Source organism: Glycine max, chromosome 20, assembly GCF_000004515.6.
Source record: "Glycine max cultivar Williams 82 chromosome 20, Glycine_max_v4.0, whole genome shotgun sequence".
Lineage (NCBI taxonomy): Eukaryota > Viridiplantae > Streptophyta > Magnoliopsida > Fabales > Fabaceae > Glycine > Glycine max.
Window position 1 is genome coordinate 25,827,507 of NC_038256.2, and position 16,198 is coordinate 25,843,704.

The 16,198-nt window shown below is 38.6% G+C and overlaps 1 protein-coding gene across 1 annotated transcript in view; it reads right to left on the minus strand.

The window, feature by feature from the left end:
* Nucleotides 1-16,198, minus strand: part of LOC100798513 (DNA mismatch repair protein MSH1, mitochondrial) — a 54,531-nt gene that overhangs the window by 15,212 nt on the left and 23,121 nt on the right. The window contains exon 14 of the mRNA XM_003555649.5: nucleotides 15,099-15,166. Within this exon, the coding sequence (XP_003555697.1) occupies nucleotides 15,099-15,166 (68 nt within the window). The remainder of the gene's footprint in view (nucleotides 1-15,098; nucleotides 15,167-16,198) is intronic.

Below are 16,198 nucleotides of genomic sequence, written 5' to 3' on the forward strand. Positions count from 1 at the left end.
GGGAGCTGGACAAACACACAACCAAGGGGTTGGGGGGGTTTTTCATTGAAAGAAAAGATCAAGAGACTTAAGGAAAGGATGAAGCAATGGATCAAAGAGCAGTTTAGTGACACACTCAAGAAGGTACAACAGATTGAGGCTGATCTAAACAAGCTGGAAGCTGGCAGCACTGATAGACAATTGTCCCCCCAAGAATTGGCAGCCCGTAAAAAACTACAGGAAAATTTGTGGACAGCTGCCCAATCACATGAGTCCTTGCTGAGACAAAAGACAAGAACAAAATGGATCAGAGAAGGAGATTGCAATTCAAGATATTTTCACATGCTGATGAACTCTAACCGTAGGAATAATGCAGTCAAAGGTGTGCTTATTGAGGGGTCATGGGTTGAAGAACCAAATAGAGTGAAAGAGGAAGTTTGTAATTTCTTCCAGACTAGATTCAGTGAACCTGGCCATGGTAGACCAGAAATTAATGGAACCAGATTTCGTGGAATTGGACAGCAACAAAATGATATCCTAGTGGGACGTTTCCAGGAGGATGAAATAAAGACAGCTGTATGGGATTGTGGCAGTGAGAAAAGCTCAGGACCTGATGGTTTAAACTTCAAGTTCATTAAGCATTTTTGGGAGTTACTAAAACCTGATATCATCCGGTTCCTTGATGAATTTCATGCCAATGGTATCTTCCCAAAGGGTTGCAATGCTTCTTTTATTGCCCTAATCCCCAAGGTGAAAGATCCACAAACTCTCAATGAATTCAAACCTATTTCACTAATAGGCTGTGTTTATAAGATAGTGGCCAAGCTCTTAGCAAACAGATTAAAGAAGGTGATGCTGGACACAATAGATGAGAGACAGTCCGAATTCATAAGGGGAAGACACTTGCTACATAGTGTACTGATAGCTAATGAAGTAGTGGAGGAAGCAAAAAGGTGCCAAAAACCATGCCTAGTGTTTAAAGTAGATTATTAAAGAGCATACGACTCTGTCTCGTGGGAGTTCCTATCATACATGTTAAGGAGACTGGGCTTTTGCCCCAAATGGATACAGTGGATTCAAGGATGTCTTCATTCAGCCTCGCTCTCCATTCTGATTAACGGCAGTCCCACTAATGAATTTACCCCACAAAGAGGCCTTAGGCATGGTGATCTCCTAGCGCCTCTATTGTTCAACATTGTTGCCAAAGGTCTAACCGGTTTGATGAGAGAAGTTGTGGATAAAAAGCGGTTCAACAGCTTCTTAGTGGGGAAAAATAAGGAGTCAGTCAGCATTTTACAATATGCTGATGATACCATATTCTTCGGGGAGACTACAATGCAGAAAGTAAAGGTTATAAAAATCATTCTCAGATGTTTTGAACTAACAATTTTGCAAAAAGTCGCTTTGGGGCAATTGGGAAATCTGACAAATAGAGGAAGGAGGCTGCTGAGTTCCTAAACTGTAGCATGTTGTCTATGCCATTTTCCTATCTTGGTATCCCAATTGGGGCAAATCAAAGATGTAGCAAGATATGGGATCCTATCATTAGGAAGTGTGAGAGAAAACTAGCCAGATGGAAACAAAGACCTTTGCAGGGAGAGTTACCCTTATTAATGCAGTCTTAACAACGCTTCTTCTTTACTTCTTCTCATTTTTCAGGGTACCCAACAAAATTGTAGATAAGTTGATCAACATTCAGCACAGATTTTTGTAGGGTGGATGAATGGAGCAAAGGAAGATTGCGTGGGTCAATTGAGAAACAGTGTGTCTCCCAAAAGACAAAGGAGGGCTAGGTATAAAAGATCTCCGGACACTCAACATAGCATTACTTGGAAAATGGAGATGGGACTTATTCCAGCATCACGGGGAAATGTGGATCAGAATACTGCTCTCCAAATATGGTGGGTGGAGATCCCTAGATGATGAAAGAAGAAGCAAATATCAATCTCCTTGGTGGAAGGACCTTGATCAACCAACAGCATGGGACAAATGTACTTCAAAATAAAACAGAATGGAGGGTGGGATGTGGAGACAAGATCAGATTTTGGGAGGACTGTTGGTGATGAGGACAAGGCAAGGAATAAGGGCAAAGAACCTTTAAAAGGACTTGGAGGACCTAAGGCAAGGACTAGAACAAAGAAGGCCAAGGAAGCTCTTCAACAAGTATTAACCATGCTATTTGAATTTAGGTCCAAGTTACAAGCGGAGAAGCTTCGGATTGTTAATTGCACCACGTTCCAAGAAGAGTAGAGGGTGCCACTTTTGTTGAGTGGTTTTATTAACATTTTGTTAGTTGAAATAAAGACCCAAACTTGTGTTTAAGTGGCTGTCAATTCTCTTGGGATTTGCACCACCTATGAGCTTGTTTTAATTTAAATAAATTAAGGTTTAATAAGGTGAAAACTCTAGGATTGTGGCTGCCTCTTGGCTGACCAAGGAGTTGTACAATTTTCCATATATTTATGTGTCTTAATTCTAGTTTTAATTAGGTATAATGACACCATCAATTGTTGTTATCAATTCTAGTTTTAATTAGGTTTAATGACACCATCAATTGTTGTTATTGGTGATCATTTCACTTGTGTAACCAACTTGATGTCATTCTTATTTATAGGCTGCACATTTTCTAATAAAAAAACAGACCTTGAATTTGAGTTTTAATCACCTTCTAAAGTGTGATAGTGAACCTCCTTAGTTACTTGAGTGATTCAAGAAATTGGTTTATCAAGGAACACCACCTTGTGTGTGACACCAATTCCGGAGGAGTGATTCTTCCAACTCCCTTCTTCATTCTCCTTCTTCATCTTTCTAAACTTTCATTCTTTAATCCTACTTGAACACCATTGTTATTATCTTCATTTTCCATCCAAACAAATTCAAACTTTGAACCAAATACCTTACATTCAACCCTCCATAAACTTGTCACTTTCTCTCTCGTTCAATAAACTTTATAAAAAATAAAAAAAAAAAAACCTTTGAAGATCCATCTTCAACCCTTGTGCAAATGGGTTTACATCATTTTGGTTATCAGAGCTCTGGTTCAACGGTTTTTCAAGAGTGCTTGGGTTGAAATTTCTTGGTAACATCCTTGTAATTTCTTCCTTGCCATTTTATATTACCTTGTTCATGTTTTTTTTTTTTTTATTGAGGCTGAACCATTGCAAAAATTAGGCCTTTAATTTCTTATTAAAAAAAATTATTTGGGCTGAATGGTTCATGCTATAATAGCTTTCAAAAATTCTTGAAGGTAATATAATTGGTTGTTAGAAGGTTTGAATTACCAAATTATGAAGTTTAATTCCTTCAAAAAAAATCCCATTGTGTAGTTGCTGAAATTTTTCATCCTTGTTCTAAGCTTTTGTTAGCCTAACCCTAAGCCTTTTCCTTGTCACAAATTGGTGGTTGAACTTTGTGTAAACTTTATCTTCAATTGCTTTAAAACTCAAGGAGAATTCTAGAGTGAAAAAAGGCAAGAGTGTAAAAAAAATTTTAAAAAAAAAGTCATATTTGAGAGATACACTTGAGTGTGGTGAGCTTATATTTTCTTTATAACTATTACTATTTTTATTTTGAATATGTCAGGTGGTGGTGAACATCAATTGGATGGGGCACAAAGATTCTTGTTGGATGCTCTCAATGCTCAAATGCAAAGACTATTGAGGGAGAACAACGAGGAGTTGTATGAAAGAATTGAGAGATTAGAAAATCGTGAACGTCATGAGAAAGAAAGGAGAGGAGGAAATGGTGGTGGTCCAAGGCCAAACCGAATTGAAGGAGTCAAGCTCAACATTTCTCCCTTTAAAGGCAAAAGTGATCCAGAGGCATATTTGGAGTGGGAGCTCAAGATAGAGCATATCTTCTCATGTAACACCTATGAGGAGGTCCAAAAATTGAAGTTAGCAGTTGCAGAATTCTCAGATTATGCTCTTGTATGGTGGAACAAATTGCAAAGGTAGAGAGTTAGAAATGAGGAGCCTTTGGTGGAAACTTGGATTGAGATGAAACGGATCATGAGGAAGCGGTATGTGCTGGCAAGCTATAATAGGGACTTAAAATTCAAACTTCAAAAGTTGTCCCAAGGTAGCAAAGGCGTTGAGGAATACTATAAAGAAATGGAGGTGTTCATGATTCAAGCCAAGAAAGAAGAGGATGAAGAGGTAACTATGGCTAGATTTCTTAATGGTTTAAATAGTGATATTCGTGATATTGTTGAGCTACAGGAATTTGTTGAAATGGAGGATGTGCTTCACAAAACAATTCGAGTAGAACAACAATTGAAAAGAAAAGGTGTGGCCAAAAGGAGTTCCGCTAATTATGGTTCTTCTAGTTGGAAGGACAAGGGTAAAGGGGTTGCCACCTCTAATGCAACACCTATACCATCAAACACTCCTCCAAAATTCCGAGAACAATCCTAAAAAAAAAGTCGGGATGTGAAGTGCTTTCGGTGCCAAGGCTTGGGACATTATGCATATGAGTGCCCTAACAAGAAAGTCATGATTCTTAGAGACGGAGAGTACATTAGTGATTCTGAAGTTGAAAAGGGAGAAGAGAGTGAGGATGATGAGGAGGAAATGGAGAAAACACCAGAGGGAGAATTGTTGATGATTAGGCAGTTACTTGGCTATCAATTGAAGTCTATGGAGGAAAGTCAAAGGGAAAACATTTTCCACACTAGATGTTTGATCAATGGCAAAGTTTGCATGATGATTATTGATGGAGGGAATGTACCAATGTGGCAAGTGCAAGACTTGTGTCTAAATTGAATTTAGTCACAAAACCACATCCTAGGCCGTATAAGCTTCAATGGCTTAGTGAGGATGGAGAGGTGCAAGTAAGGAAGCAAGTAGAGTTGGATATTTCCATTGGAAAGTACAATGATAAGGTGCTTTGTGATGTTGTTCCTACGGAGGCCAACCACTTACTCTTGGGAAGACCATGACAATTTGATAAGAGAGCTAATCATGATGGTTTCACCAACAAGATCTCTTTCACATATCAAGGCAAAAAGATAGTGCTCAAACCATTGAGTCCACAAGAAGTGTGTGAGGATCAAAGAAAAATGAGAGAGAAAATTCTTCAAGAAAAGAGAGAAAAAGAAAAAGAGAGTCAAACACTTGAGAGTTCAAAAAGTGAGGACAAAAAGAGGGAAACACAAGAGAGGAAAAAGATGAGTGAAACACTTGAAGTGAGGGAGAATTTTCTAGCTACAAAAGGAGAGGTCAAAGAGTTGTTTCATTCAAAACAGCTCATATACTTGTTGATTTGCAAAAATTATGTTTTGACCACTAACACTTTTGACAACTTTGAATTGCCTTCTAGTGTGAAAATTCTTTTGCAGGAATTTGAGGAGGTGTTTCCATCAAGTGTTCCAAGTAGGTTGTCACCATTGAGGGAAATTGAGCATCAAATTGATCTCATGCCGGGAGCTTCTTTGCCTAATAGGTCAGCTTATAGGAGTAACTCTCAAGAGGCCAAGGAGATCCAAAGACAAGTGGAGGAACTCATTGGTAAGGAATGGGTAAGAGATAGCATGAGTCCATGTGCTGTCCCGGTAATTTTGGTTCCAAAAAAAGATGGTTCTTGGAGGATGTGCTCCGATTGTAGAGCTTTAAACAATATTATCATTAAATATAGGTATCCAATACCTAGACTTAATGATTTGTTTGATGAATTGCATGGTGCTTGTTTCTTTTCCAAAATTGATTTGAAAAGTGGTTACAATCAAATAAGGATTAAAGAAGGAGATGAATGGAAAACTGCTTTCAAAACTAAATATGGATTATATGAATGGTTGGTTATGCCTTTCGGTTTGACTAATGTACCAAGCACTTTCATGAGATTAATGAACCATGTTTTGAGAGAATTCATTGGTAAATTTGTGGTGGTGTACTTTGATGATATTCTTGTTTATAGCACAACCCTTGATTTGCATGTTGCACACTTAAAATCGGTGTTGTCTGTACTTAGGAAGGAACAATTGTATGCTAACCTCGAAAAATGTATTTTTTGCAAAGACCATGTTGTGTTTCTTGGTTTTGTAGTGAGTTCCAAAGGGGTTCAAGTTGATGAAGAAAAGGTCAAGGCTATCCAAGAGTGGCCTACACCTAAAAGTGTGACCGAGGTGAGAAGTTTTCATGGCCTAGCAAGTTTTTATAGACGATTTGTGAAGGATTTTAGTACCTTGGCAACACCTTTGAATGAGGTAATTAAGAAAAATGTTATTTTCAAATGGGGGGAGAAACAAGAAGAAGCTTTCAATGCTCTTAAGCAAAAGTTAACCAATGCCCCCATACTTGCTTTGCCAAATTTTTCAAAATCTTTTGAAATTGAATGTGATGCTTCAAATGTTGGGATTTGGGCTGTATTGTTATAAGAAGGTCATCCAATTGCTTATTTTAGTGAAAAATTATGTGGTCCTACCCTTAACTATTCTACTTATGATAAGGAGTTGTATGCCTTAGTGAGAGCGTTGAAAACATGACAACACTATCTTTATCCCAAGGAGTTTGTGATCCATAGTGACCATGAGTCCCTAAAATACTTAAAAGGATAAGGTAAACTAAATAAAAGACATGCCAAATGGGTGGAATTTCTTGAGCAATTTCCTTATGTTATTAAACATAAAAAGGGAAAAGGAAATATTGTTGCAGATGCCTTGTCAAGGAGACATTTTTTGCTTTCTATGCTTGAAACAAAAATGATTGGATTCGATTGCTTGAAAGAAATGTATGAAGGAGATGACACCTTTGGTGAAATCTTCAAAAATTGTGAAAAGTTTTCTAAAGATGATTTTTATAAATATGAGGGCTATCTTTTCAAAGAAAATAAATTATGTGTGCCCAAGTGTTTTACTAGAAACTTGCTTGTGTGTGAAGCTCATGAAGGAGGGTTGATGGGGCATTTTGGGGTCCAAAAGACTTTAGATACATTGAAAGAGCATTTTTATTGGCCTAACATGAAGAAAGATGTGCAGAAATTTTGTGAGCATTGTATTGTTTGCAAAAAGACCAAGTCAAAGGTAATGCCTCATGGTTTGTATACCCCTTTACCAATTCCGGATTCTCCATGGATTGATTTATCAATGGACTTTGTTTTAGGGTTGCCTAGAACAAGTAATGGTAAGGATTCCATATTTATTGTTGTTGATAGGTTTTCTAAAATGACTCATTTTATTCCTTGTAGGAAATTTGATGATGCTAATCATGTGGCGGATTTGTTCTTCAAAGAAGTAGTGAAACTCCATGGATTATCAAGAAGCATTGTTAGTGATAGGGACTCCAAGTTCCTAAACCATTTTTGGAGGACCTTATGGGAGAAGTTGGGTACTAAACTACTATTTTCTACTACTTGTCACCCTCACACGGATGGACAAACAGAGGTTGTGAATAGGACTTTGGGTACGTTGCTAAGGACCGTTTTGAAAAAGAATCTTAAAAATTGGGAAGTTTGCTTACCTCACATTGAATTTGCTTATAATAGGACTGTGCATAGCACCACTAGTTGTTCTCCTTTTGAGGTTGTTTATGGTTTCAATCCACTAACTCCTCTTGATTTGTTGTCAATGCCTAATATTTCAGCTTTTAAGCATAAGGAAGGACAGGCCAAAGCGGACTATGTGAAAAAGCTCCATGAAAGAGTCAAGGCCCAAATTGAAAATAGGAATGATAGCTATGCTAAACAAGCAAACAAGAGGTGCAAAAAGGTTGTTTTCCAACCCGGAGATTGGGTTTGCGTTCACATGAGAAAGGAGAGGTTTCCGGAACAAAGGAAATTCAAGCTTCAACCAAGATGGGAAGGTCCATTTCAAGTACTTGAAAGGATAAATGACAATGCGTACAAGATTGAATTGTTCGGTGAGTATAATGTGAGTACTACATTTAATGTGTCTGACTTAACTCTTTTTGATGTAGATGGAGAAGTCGATTTGAGGACAAATCCTTTTGAAGAGGGAGAGAGTGATGAGGACAAGGCAAGGAATAAGGGCAAGGAACCTTTAGAAGGACTTGGAGGACCTATGGCAAGGGCTAGAACAAAGAAGGCCAAGGAAGCTCTTCAACAAGTATTAATCATGCTATTTGAATTTAGGCCCAAGTTACAAGTGGAGAAGCTTCGGATTGTTAATTGCACCATGTTCCAAGAAGAGTAGAGGGTGCCACTTTTGTTGAGTGGTTTTATTAGCATTTTGTTAGTTGAAATAAAGGCCCAAACTTGTGTTTAAGTGGCTGACAATTCTCTTGGGATTTGCACCACCTATGGGCTTGTTTTAATTTAAATAAATTAAGGTTTAATAAGGTGAAAACTCTAGGATTGTGGCTACCTCTTGGCTGATCAAGGAGTTGCATAATTTTCCATATGTTTATGTGTCTTAATTCTAGTTTTAATTAGGTATAATGACACCATCAATTGTTGTTATCAATTCTAGTTTTAATTAGGTTTAATGACACCATCAATTGTTGTTATTGGTGATCATTTCACTTGTGTAACCAACTTGATGTCCTTTCTATTTATAGGCTGCACATTTTCTAATAAAAAAACAGACCTTGAATTTGAGTTTTAATCACCTTCTAAAGTGTGAGAGTGAATCTCCTTAGTTACTTGAGTGATTCAAGAAATTGGTTTATCAAGGAACACCGCCTTGTGTGTGACACCAATTCCGGAGGAGTGATTCTTCCAACCCCCTTCTTCATTCTCCTTCTTCATCTTTCTAAACCTTCATTCTTTAATCCTACTTGAACACCATTGTTATTATCTTCATTTTCCATCCAAACAAATTCAAACTTTGAACCAAATACCTTAAATTCAACCCTCCATAAACTTGTCACTTTCTCTCTCGTTCAATAAATTTCATAAAAAAAAAAAAACCTTTGAAGATCCATCTTCAACCCTTGTGCAAATGGATTTACATCAGCTGGACAGACGAAGACAGACCATTAATGGCAAAATATCCTAGATTGTACCAACTTTCAAGCCAACAACAGCAACTCATCAGGCATATGGGGAGCCACAACAATGTAGGTTGGGAATGGAACTTCAGCTGGAGGAGACCTCTATTTGATAATGAAGTTGCAATGGCTGTAGAATTTCTAGAGGAGACAGCACAGCTAACAATACACCAAAATAGAGTAGATTTGTGGGTACAGAAGGCTGATCCGAGTGGGAATTATTCAACAAAAAGCACGTATGAGCTATTATCGGGAGCAACAATGGGGGAAAATGAGGATGGGACTTTTGTGGAACTATGGAAACTTAAGATCCCACCCAAAGCAGCAATATTTGCATGGAGGCTCATCAGAGATCGACTACCAACGAAGGCCAATTTGCAAAGGAGACAAGTGGAGATAACTAACACATTGTGCCCATTGTGCAACAATAAGGAGGAGGACGCAGCCCACTTATTCTTTAATTGCAGCAAAACCCTCCCATTATGGTGGGAATCATTGTCTTGGGTGAATACAATGGACGCTTTCCCACAAAACGTGAAGGACCATTTTCTGCAACACAGCAGTGGGATTGCTGATGGAATTAAAGCCACAAGATGGAAGTGCTAGTGGGTAGCTTCAACATGGACTATTTGGCAGCATAGAAATGGGATAGTTTTTTCAAACCAAACATTCAACAGAAGTAAATTGCTGGATGATGCAGTACTCCTAATCTGGACATGGCTTAAATCTATGGAGAAAGATTTTGCACTGCCCTTTAACCAATGGTCCACCCATCTAAGAGAAGGTTTTGTTTATTAGGAAAGGATAGAAGGTGCAGGACTTTTAATAGCAGGTGCAGGACTTTTAATAGCAGGTGCAGGACATTTGTAATCCTTGTATTGGGGATAGCTTGGTTCCTAGTCAAACTTGTAATCAGCTATGCACCCAATCTCAGAGTGTATTTATAGCACCTCTGGTACTCATTTTATATATATATTACCTATTTTTGTTGAGCAAAACAAAAAGAGGAAAGCCTTTACTAATTATCATTTCATTTCAGTGAGATGAACAATCCTCATGATTGGTGCTATTCTCAGCATAGATTCCCAAACAAGATTGCCAATGTAATGTGGTCCCTGGCACCAATTGTTAAACAAAAAACTAAGTCAGAGGAAGCTAATCCTAATCCGTTTTCAGCTAATTAGTATAAGGAATACCTTCAACATAAAGCAGTCCAGCAAGCTTCTTCCTTGGTCACTGTAACCCAAGATGGTAATTACTTAGCATTATCAGGAATGTTATAAAATGTTCTTTTATTTATTCTTGAGTCTAAATTGGGTATCAATGTTATGCACGCCATTTTTTATGTCTGCAGATGTCACACATTCTTTAATAATACACATATTTAAACTCAGGCCTCTAATACTCCCCCAGAATACCAAAATTGTTTGTTTTTTTTTAAGGCAAAAGTATAGTATTATTAATATATAAACATAACAGTACCAGAAGTACTGAGTATAACAAATACAAGGCACTGAAAATGCCACCTTCCAAAACAATACCCAACAAAAAAAACCCACCACGAAAGGAAATATTACAAGTTAACCAAAGGCCTCCAGAAGATTGGTAGACCAATGGTTAAATGGAATATTAAAACCTTTCTCTGTAGCTTTAAGCCAAGACCAAGCATGAAATAAAGCATCATCCATCACTTTGGGAGGTTCAAAAGGGGTGACCTTAAACAGGAGGGAATTCCTGTGCTGCCAAATAGTACTAGTTAGAGCAATCCACCATACACACCATCTACTGTGACTCCTCTGTGCCCCAAAGCCATCACAGAATTGAATAAAATGTCTAGCTGGGTCATCTGAGAAAGCTCCTGTAATCCGGGTCCAACTCATGAATTCCCACCACAGCCCTATAGTCATTCTGCAATGGAAAAAGAGATGGCCAGCCTCCTCCTGGTGATTTTCACAAAGAGGACACATAGTATCCTGTAGAACCACATTTCTCCTGAGCAAATTAGCCCTGGTAGGGAGTCTATCCCTAAACAATCTCCATGAGAACGTCTCAGCCCTTGGGGGGATTTTAAGCTTCCTTAGAATCTGGAAATTCCTACTGTGCTGGCCAGGGCTATTGGTAGGTATCAAGAGCCTATATGCTGACTTGGTAGAATAAAGCCCAGTAGGTTCAGCTTTCCATACCATAGTATCCTGCAACTGCTGATGAATAGAAAAAGCAGATATATCATCCATGAAAGCTATTGCTTGCTCATTCTCATAGTCAAAAAGGTTCCTTCTCCATTTAAAATCCCAGCTCCATGTATTTTGAGAAAACTTCCCCATCTTGGAGATGGAAAGGTTTTGCTGTCTGCTAATCAAGAATAGTTGATTGTACTTCTGTTGAAGGCTACATCCCTGTCCTAGCCATGAATCTTGCCAGAACCTTACCCTATCCCCACATCCAACCCTCTAGGTCATATTTTGGTGAATAATCTGAAAATCTGGCTGATGGTAAAGCTTTCTAAGATCCTTCCACCAAGGGGAGTGCCAACCTTTATCTCTACTATTCTGCAAATCTGACAATCCTCCATATTTGGAGGTTAGAAGTCTGGCCCAAAGCTGCTTGTGATTGGAAGCTAAGTCCCAGATCCATCTTCCCCTTAAGGCTGCATTGAATTTGGACAGGTCTTTGATCCCCAATCCCCCATCAATCTTCGGAGTACATATGTCAGCCCACTTTACCCAAGAAATTCTGTTATGTTGTTGATTTCCCCCCCACATGAACTGCCTTTGAAGGGACACCAGTTTATCCACTATTCTTTGAGGAATCTTGAAGAAAGATAGAAGATATATAGGAAGTGCATTCAGGACAGATTTTATCAAGGTGACCTTGCCACCCATAGACAGAATTTTCTGATTCCACTTTGAGAGCTTAGCTTCAAACTTGTTGATCAAAGGCTCCCAAACCACCCTACTGGAGGCTTTAACAGCAATAGGCATGCCTAAGTAATGGAAAGGGGTGTCCAACTGTCTACAGTTAAGGAATTGGGCTGCTTCATGAGCCCAATTGGTCTGAAAACCGACAATCCCAAATTGGCTTTTTGCATAATTAATTCTCAAACCCGAAACCATTTCAAAGCCCCTAAGCATGGACTTCAGCATAAGAATATTATCCCAAGAAGCCTCTCCAACAAAGACTGTGTCGTCAGCATATTGCAGTATGTTTATAGGCACATTTTGCTTCCCAATCAAGAAGCTTCTATAAAGGTTTTTATTCAAAGCCTCTCTCATCATGCCAGTAAGGCCCTCAGCCACTATATTAAAGAGCATAGGAGCCAAAGGGTCTCCATGTCTCAATCCTCTAGAGGGGACTATTTCCTTTGTAGGACTCCCATTAACTAAAATTGAGATAGTAGCTGAGTGAAGACATGCAGAGATCCACTATCTCCATTTAAAGCAGAAACCTAGCCTGTCCATCATGTAATCCAAGAAAGCCCAAGATATTGAATCATATACTTTTTCGAAATCCACTTTAAAAATCATAGCAGGCTTCTTTCTCTGAGTAGCTTCATCCACCACCTCATTGAGAATGAGAATTCCATGGAGAATGTGCCTATTTCTTATGAAAGTTGTCTACCTTTCATCAATTAACCCATCCAGCAGAGTCCTCAACCAATTTGCCAAGAGTTTGGCTATTACTTTATACATGCACCCAATGAGAGAAATGGGTCTGTAGTCATTTAAGGACTGAGGTTGAGATATCTTTGGAATAAGAGTCACAAAAGAAGCATTGCTGCCTCTAGGGAAGCTTCCATGAGCATAAAATTCGTCCACAAATCTTCTAAAATCAGGTTTGAGCACCCCCCAAAACTCCTTGATAAATCTAAAGTTAAAACCATCTGGCCCCGGACATTTATCACCATCACAACTCCAAATAGCATCTTTGATTTCTGCATCTGAGAAAGGGGCAACCAGCCCCTCACTTTGAGTATGATCTATCATAGGAAAATTTACCCCATCCAGGGTAGGTCTACATGGATTCTGTTCAGTGAATCTTTCATGAAAGAAATTAAGCACTGCATTCTTGACAAGATGAGGCTGCTGGACCCATGCACCATCAATGAAAATTCCATGAACAGCATTTGAGCATCTTCTGAAATTAATCACCTTGTGAAAATATGCTGAATTACTATCCCCCTCCTTGATCCACTTGGCCCTGGACTTCTGTCTCATGAGGGATTCATAGGCATTTGCAGTGTCCCACAACTCTTGTTGCAATGCTCTCTTGGTCTGAACTTCAGTTGCAGATAAAATTCTATGGGAAGCAAGAGTCTCCAAATCAGATAGCTTCTGTTTCAAGTGCTGGATCTTGTTTGCTTTAATGTCCCCCCTGTCTTTGCTCCACTGTTTTATGGAATTTCTCAAGTTCCTCAGCTTATTTTTAAGGGCAATTCCACCCCACCCTCCATACTGATCTGCAGTCCAAGCCTCTTTAACCATAGAATGATAACCTTTTTGGTTCAGCCACCAATCCACAACACGAAAAGGCTTAGGGCCCCAGTCCACCATTTTTGTCTTCAAGATGAGAGGGCAATGATCAGAGAAGTCTCTTTGAAGAACATGCTGAGAGGTATTAGGCCACATAGATAACCATTGATCAAACACCAGAAATCTATCAAGCCGGCTCTTGGCACTGCCATTGGGCCTAAACCAGGTAAAACTACTTCCAAGGCTTCTAATATCATGAAGCTCCATCTCAGATATCCAATCATTGAAAGCTGAGATATCTGAGGTGGCAGCTATCCTTTGAGATGAGCTGATTCTCTCATCCTGGTTCGTAATAGAGTTGAAATCTCCAAGTACACACCATAGGCCACTAGGATTAGAGACTTTTAAGTGTCTCAATTCATCCCACAATATCCTTTTCCCATCTTGGTCGCAGGGGGCATAAACATTGACAATATGCAGCCACTGATTTTCCTTTATCCACTTGCCTACCAACATTAGGAAATGCCTACCTTTGACCCTCCTTTCCACCTGGAAATCAGAATTATTCCACATGCACAGCAAGCCACCTGATGCTTGGGTTGATGGAACAAAATCCCAAGATACAAAGGAGTCCCCCCACATGGATTGACAAATATTCTTATCAAAAGAATCCTTTTTTGTCTCTTGAATATAGGCAAGGTCCACCTTATGTTTCATGTTGATCCTCCTAATGGCAGCCCACTTAATTCCCCTGCCCAAGCCTCTTGAATTGTAGGAGAGAATATTCATGGTTGGGCCTGTTTAATTCCCATCTCAACTGCCAACTTAGTGTCCCTTTTTTCCATGTCTGACATCATCTCTCGAAGCTTCATACTATCCTCCCCATGGGTCAAACCCATCTCTTCTTCTGAGGCACACTGTCTTTCCAGGATATTGGGGTTTGGTTGCCCGAAACAATTGTCCTGTTTTGTGCTATTTAATTCTAGGTGAGATGCTGTAGTGATGTGGGCTGTTTTCAAGGTTCCTTTGTTAAGAGGCGCCATTGTAGGAGGTGTTAGAGGTTCCACAGACAAGTCCTGGTTAATTTGGGCCTGTTCTCTATGCCCGTTAAGCATTTTTCTTCTAACATAGAATTTAGTCTCAGCAGAGCCAGGGATTGGGCCTGGGGGTCTAAGGCCCATATCCCCCTTGTCCATACTTCTCTCATTCTCAAAATCTAGCCTTCAAAACAGGAAGTACTTGAATATTTCATGAACAATAATTATTTGTAAACAATCCTTGTGATACGGCCTAGTTATAACGTTAGGCACAAAAGAAGTATTAAGAGATTGTTATTAAGTAATAAAGATAATGAGTCAAGTAGGTTGTAGAAGTAGTTTGTTATAATTCTGTTAGAAGATATTTTGGATATTTGTCTTTATATTATGGCATATTCACGTTGAAGGGTATCAATGAGAATTAAGTCTATTTTCCTTTCTATGTTGTTCTTTCTATTGAGCTTCCCCTTGCTTGAAAAGGGTTCACAACACATTATGAGCACATTTAAATTGCAATTCATCATGTTGAAGTTTGTAAAGAAAGTACAACTAACTTTCCATTCCCTCTATTTGACAAAAGAAAAAAAGAACACTTAAGAGGAAATAGGGTAACATGCATCAAGTTTCATATGAAGCTCAATTAGAATTCACAAAAGTAACTTAATAAGAACCTTTGCTGAAGAAACACATGTGAATTCTGGAATTGAACATGTTACACTGCTCATAAGTTTGCATGTTGCTGCCAAATAAAAGCAGAAGAAAACGAGTCCAAAATTAAGTATAAAATGTTTATTATTGATGGTAAGATTATACTACTGTAAAGTACATAACTGAGATAAAATTTACATTGCAATAAAAAATGCGGAAAGAGGTTTTATTTTCCCTTTCATCTGTGAATGGTTCGTGTGAGGTATATATAGAATGCACATGACAGAAATAAGAGCAATAATCTAGTCTAAAATCAGAGGAATTGATCTTCCTATAAATGCAAATTCTAAATAAGGTAAAGACAGAAATGACAGCTGATAATTATGTACATAAAATCCTAATGAGCTGTACAAATAGAATTTGCGTGGATCTTCAACACTCCCCCTCAATCTTGATGGTAGATATCCATCATACCCAAGTTGGATTTGATCTTCTCATATACATTCTTTGGTAGGGCTTTTGTTAGAATATTTGTTGTTTACTGTCATGATGGAACATGATTGACACGTATAATCTTATGATCAATCTTCTCCTGAATGAAATGCCTATCAATCTCCACATGCTTTGTTCTATCATGATGAACCGGATTCTTCGCAATGCTTATAGCAGTCTTGTTATCACAAAATATCCTTAGAGTAGTTGGTAGCAATTCTGATTTCATTCAACATTTGCTTGAGCCATATTCCTTCACAAATACCGTGTGCCATAGCTTTGAATTCTGCTTCTGCACTAGTCCTAGCCACAACAGATTGTGTCTTGCTTCTCCAAGTTACCATGTTCCCCCATACAAATGTGCAATATCCTGTAGTTGAGTTCCTGTCAGATAGACATCCAGCCCAATCCAAATCAGTATAGACTTCAATACCTCTTTTTGAGTTCTTCTAGAAATAGAGCCCTCGGTCTGGTGTACCTTTAAGGTATTGGAGGATTCTATTCACATTTCTCATGTCAGTTTCAGTTGGGTTTGACATAGAACGACTATACGACTATTCATGCTTACAGCGAAGCAATGTCTAGCCTAGTATGAGTAAGATAGATTAGTTTTCCAACTAGACTTTGATAT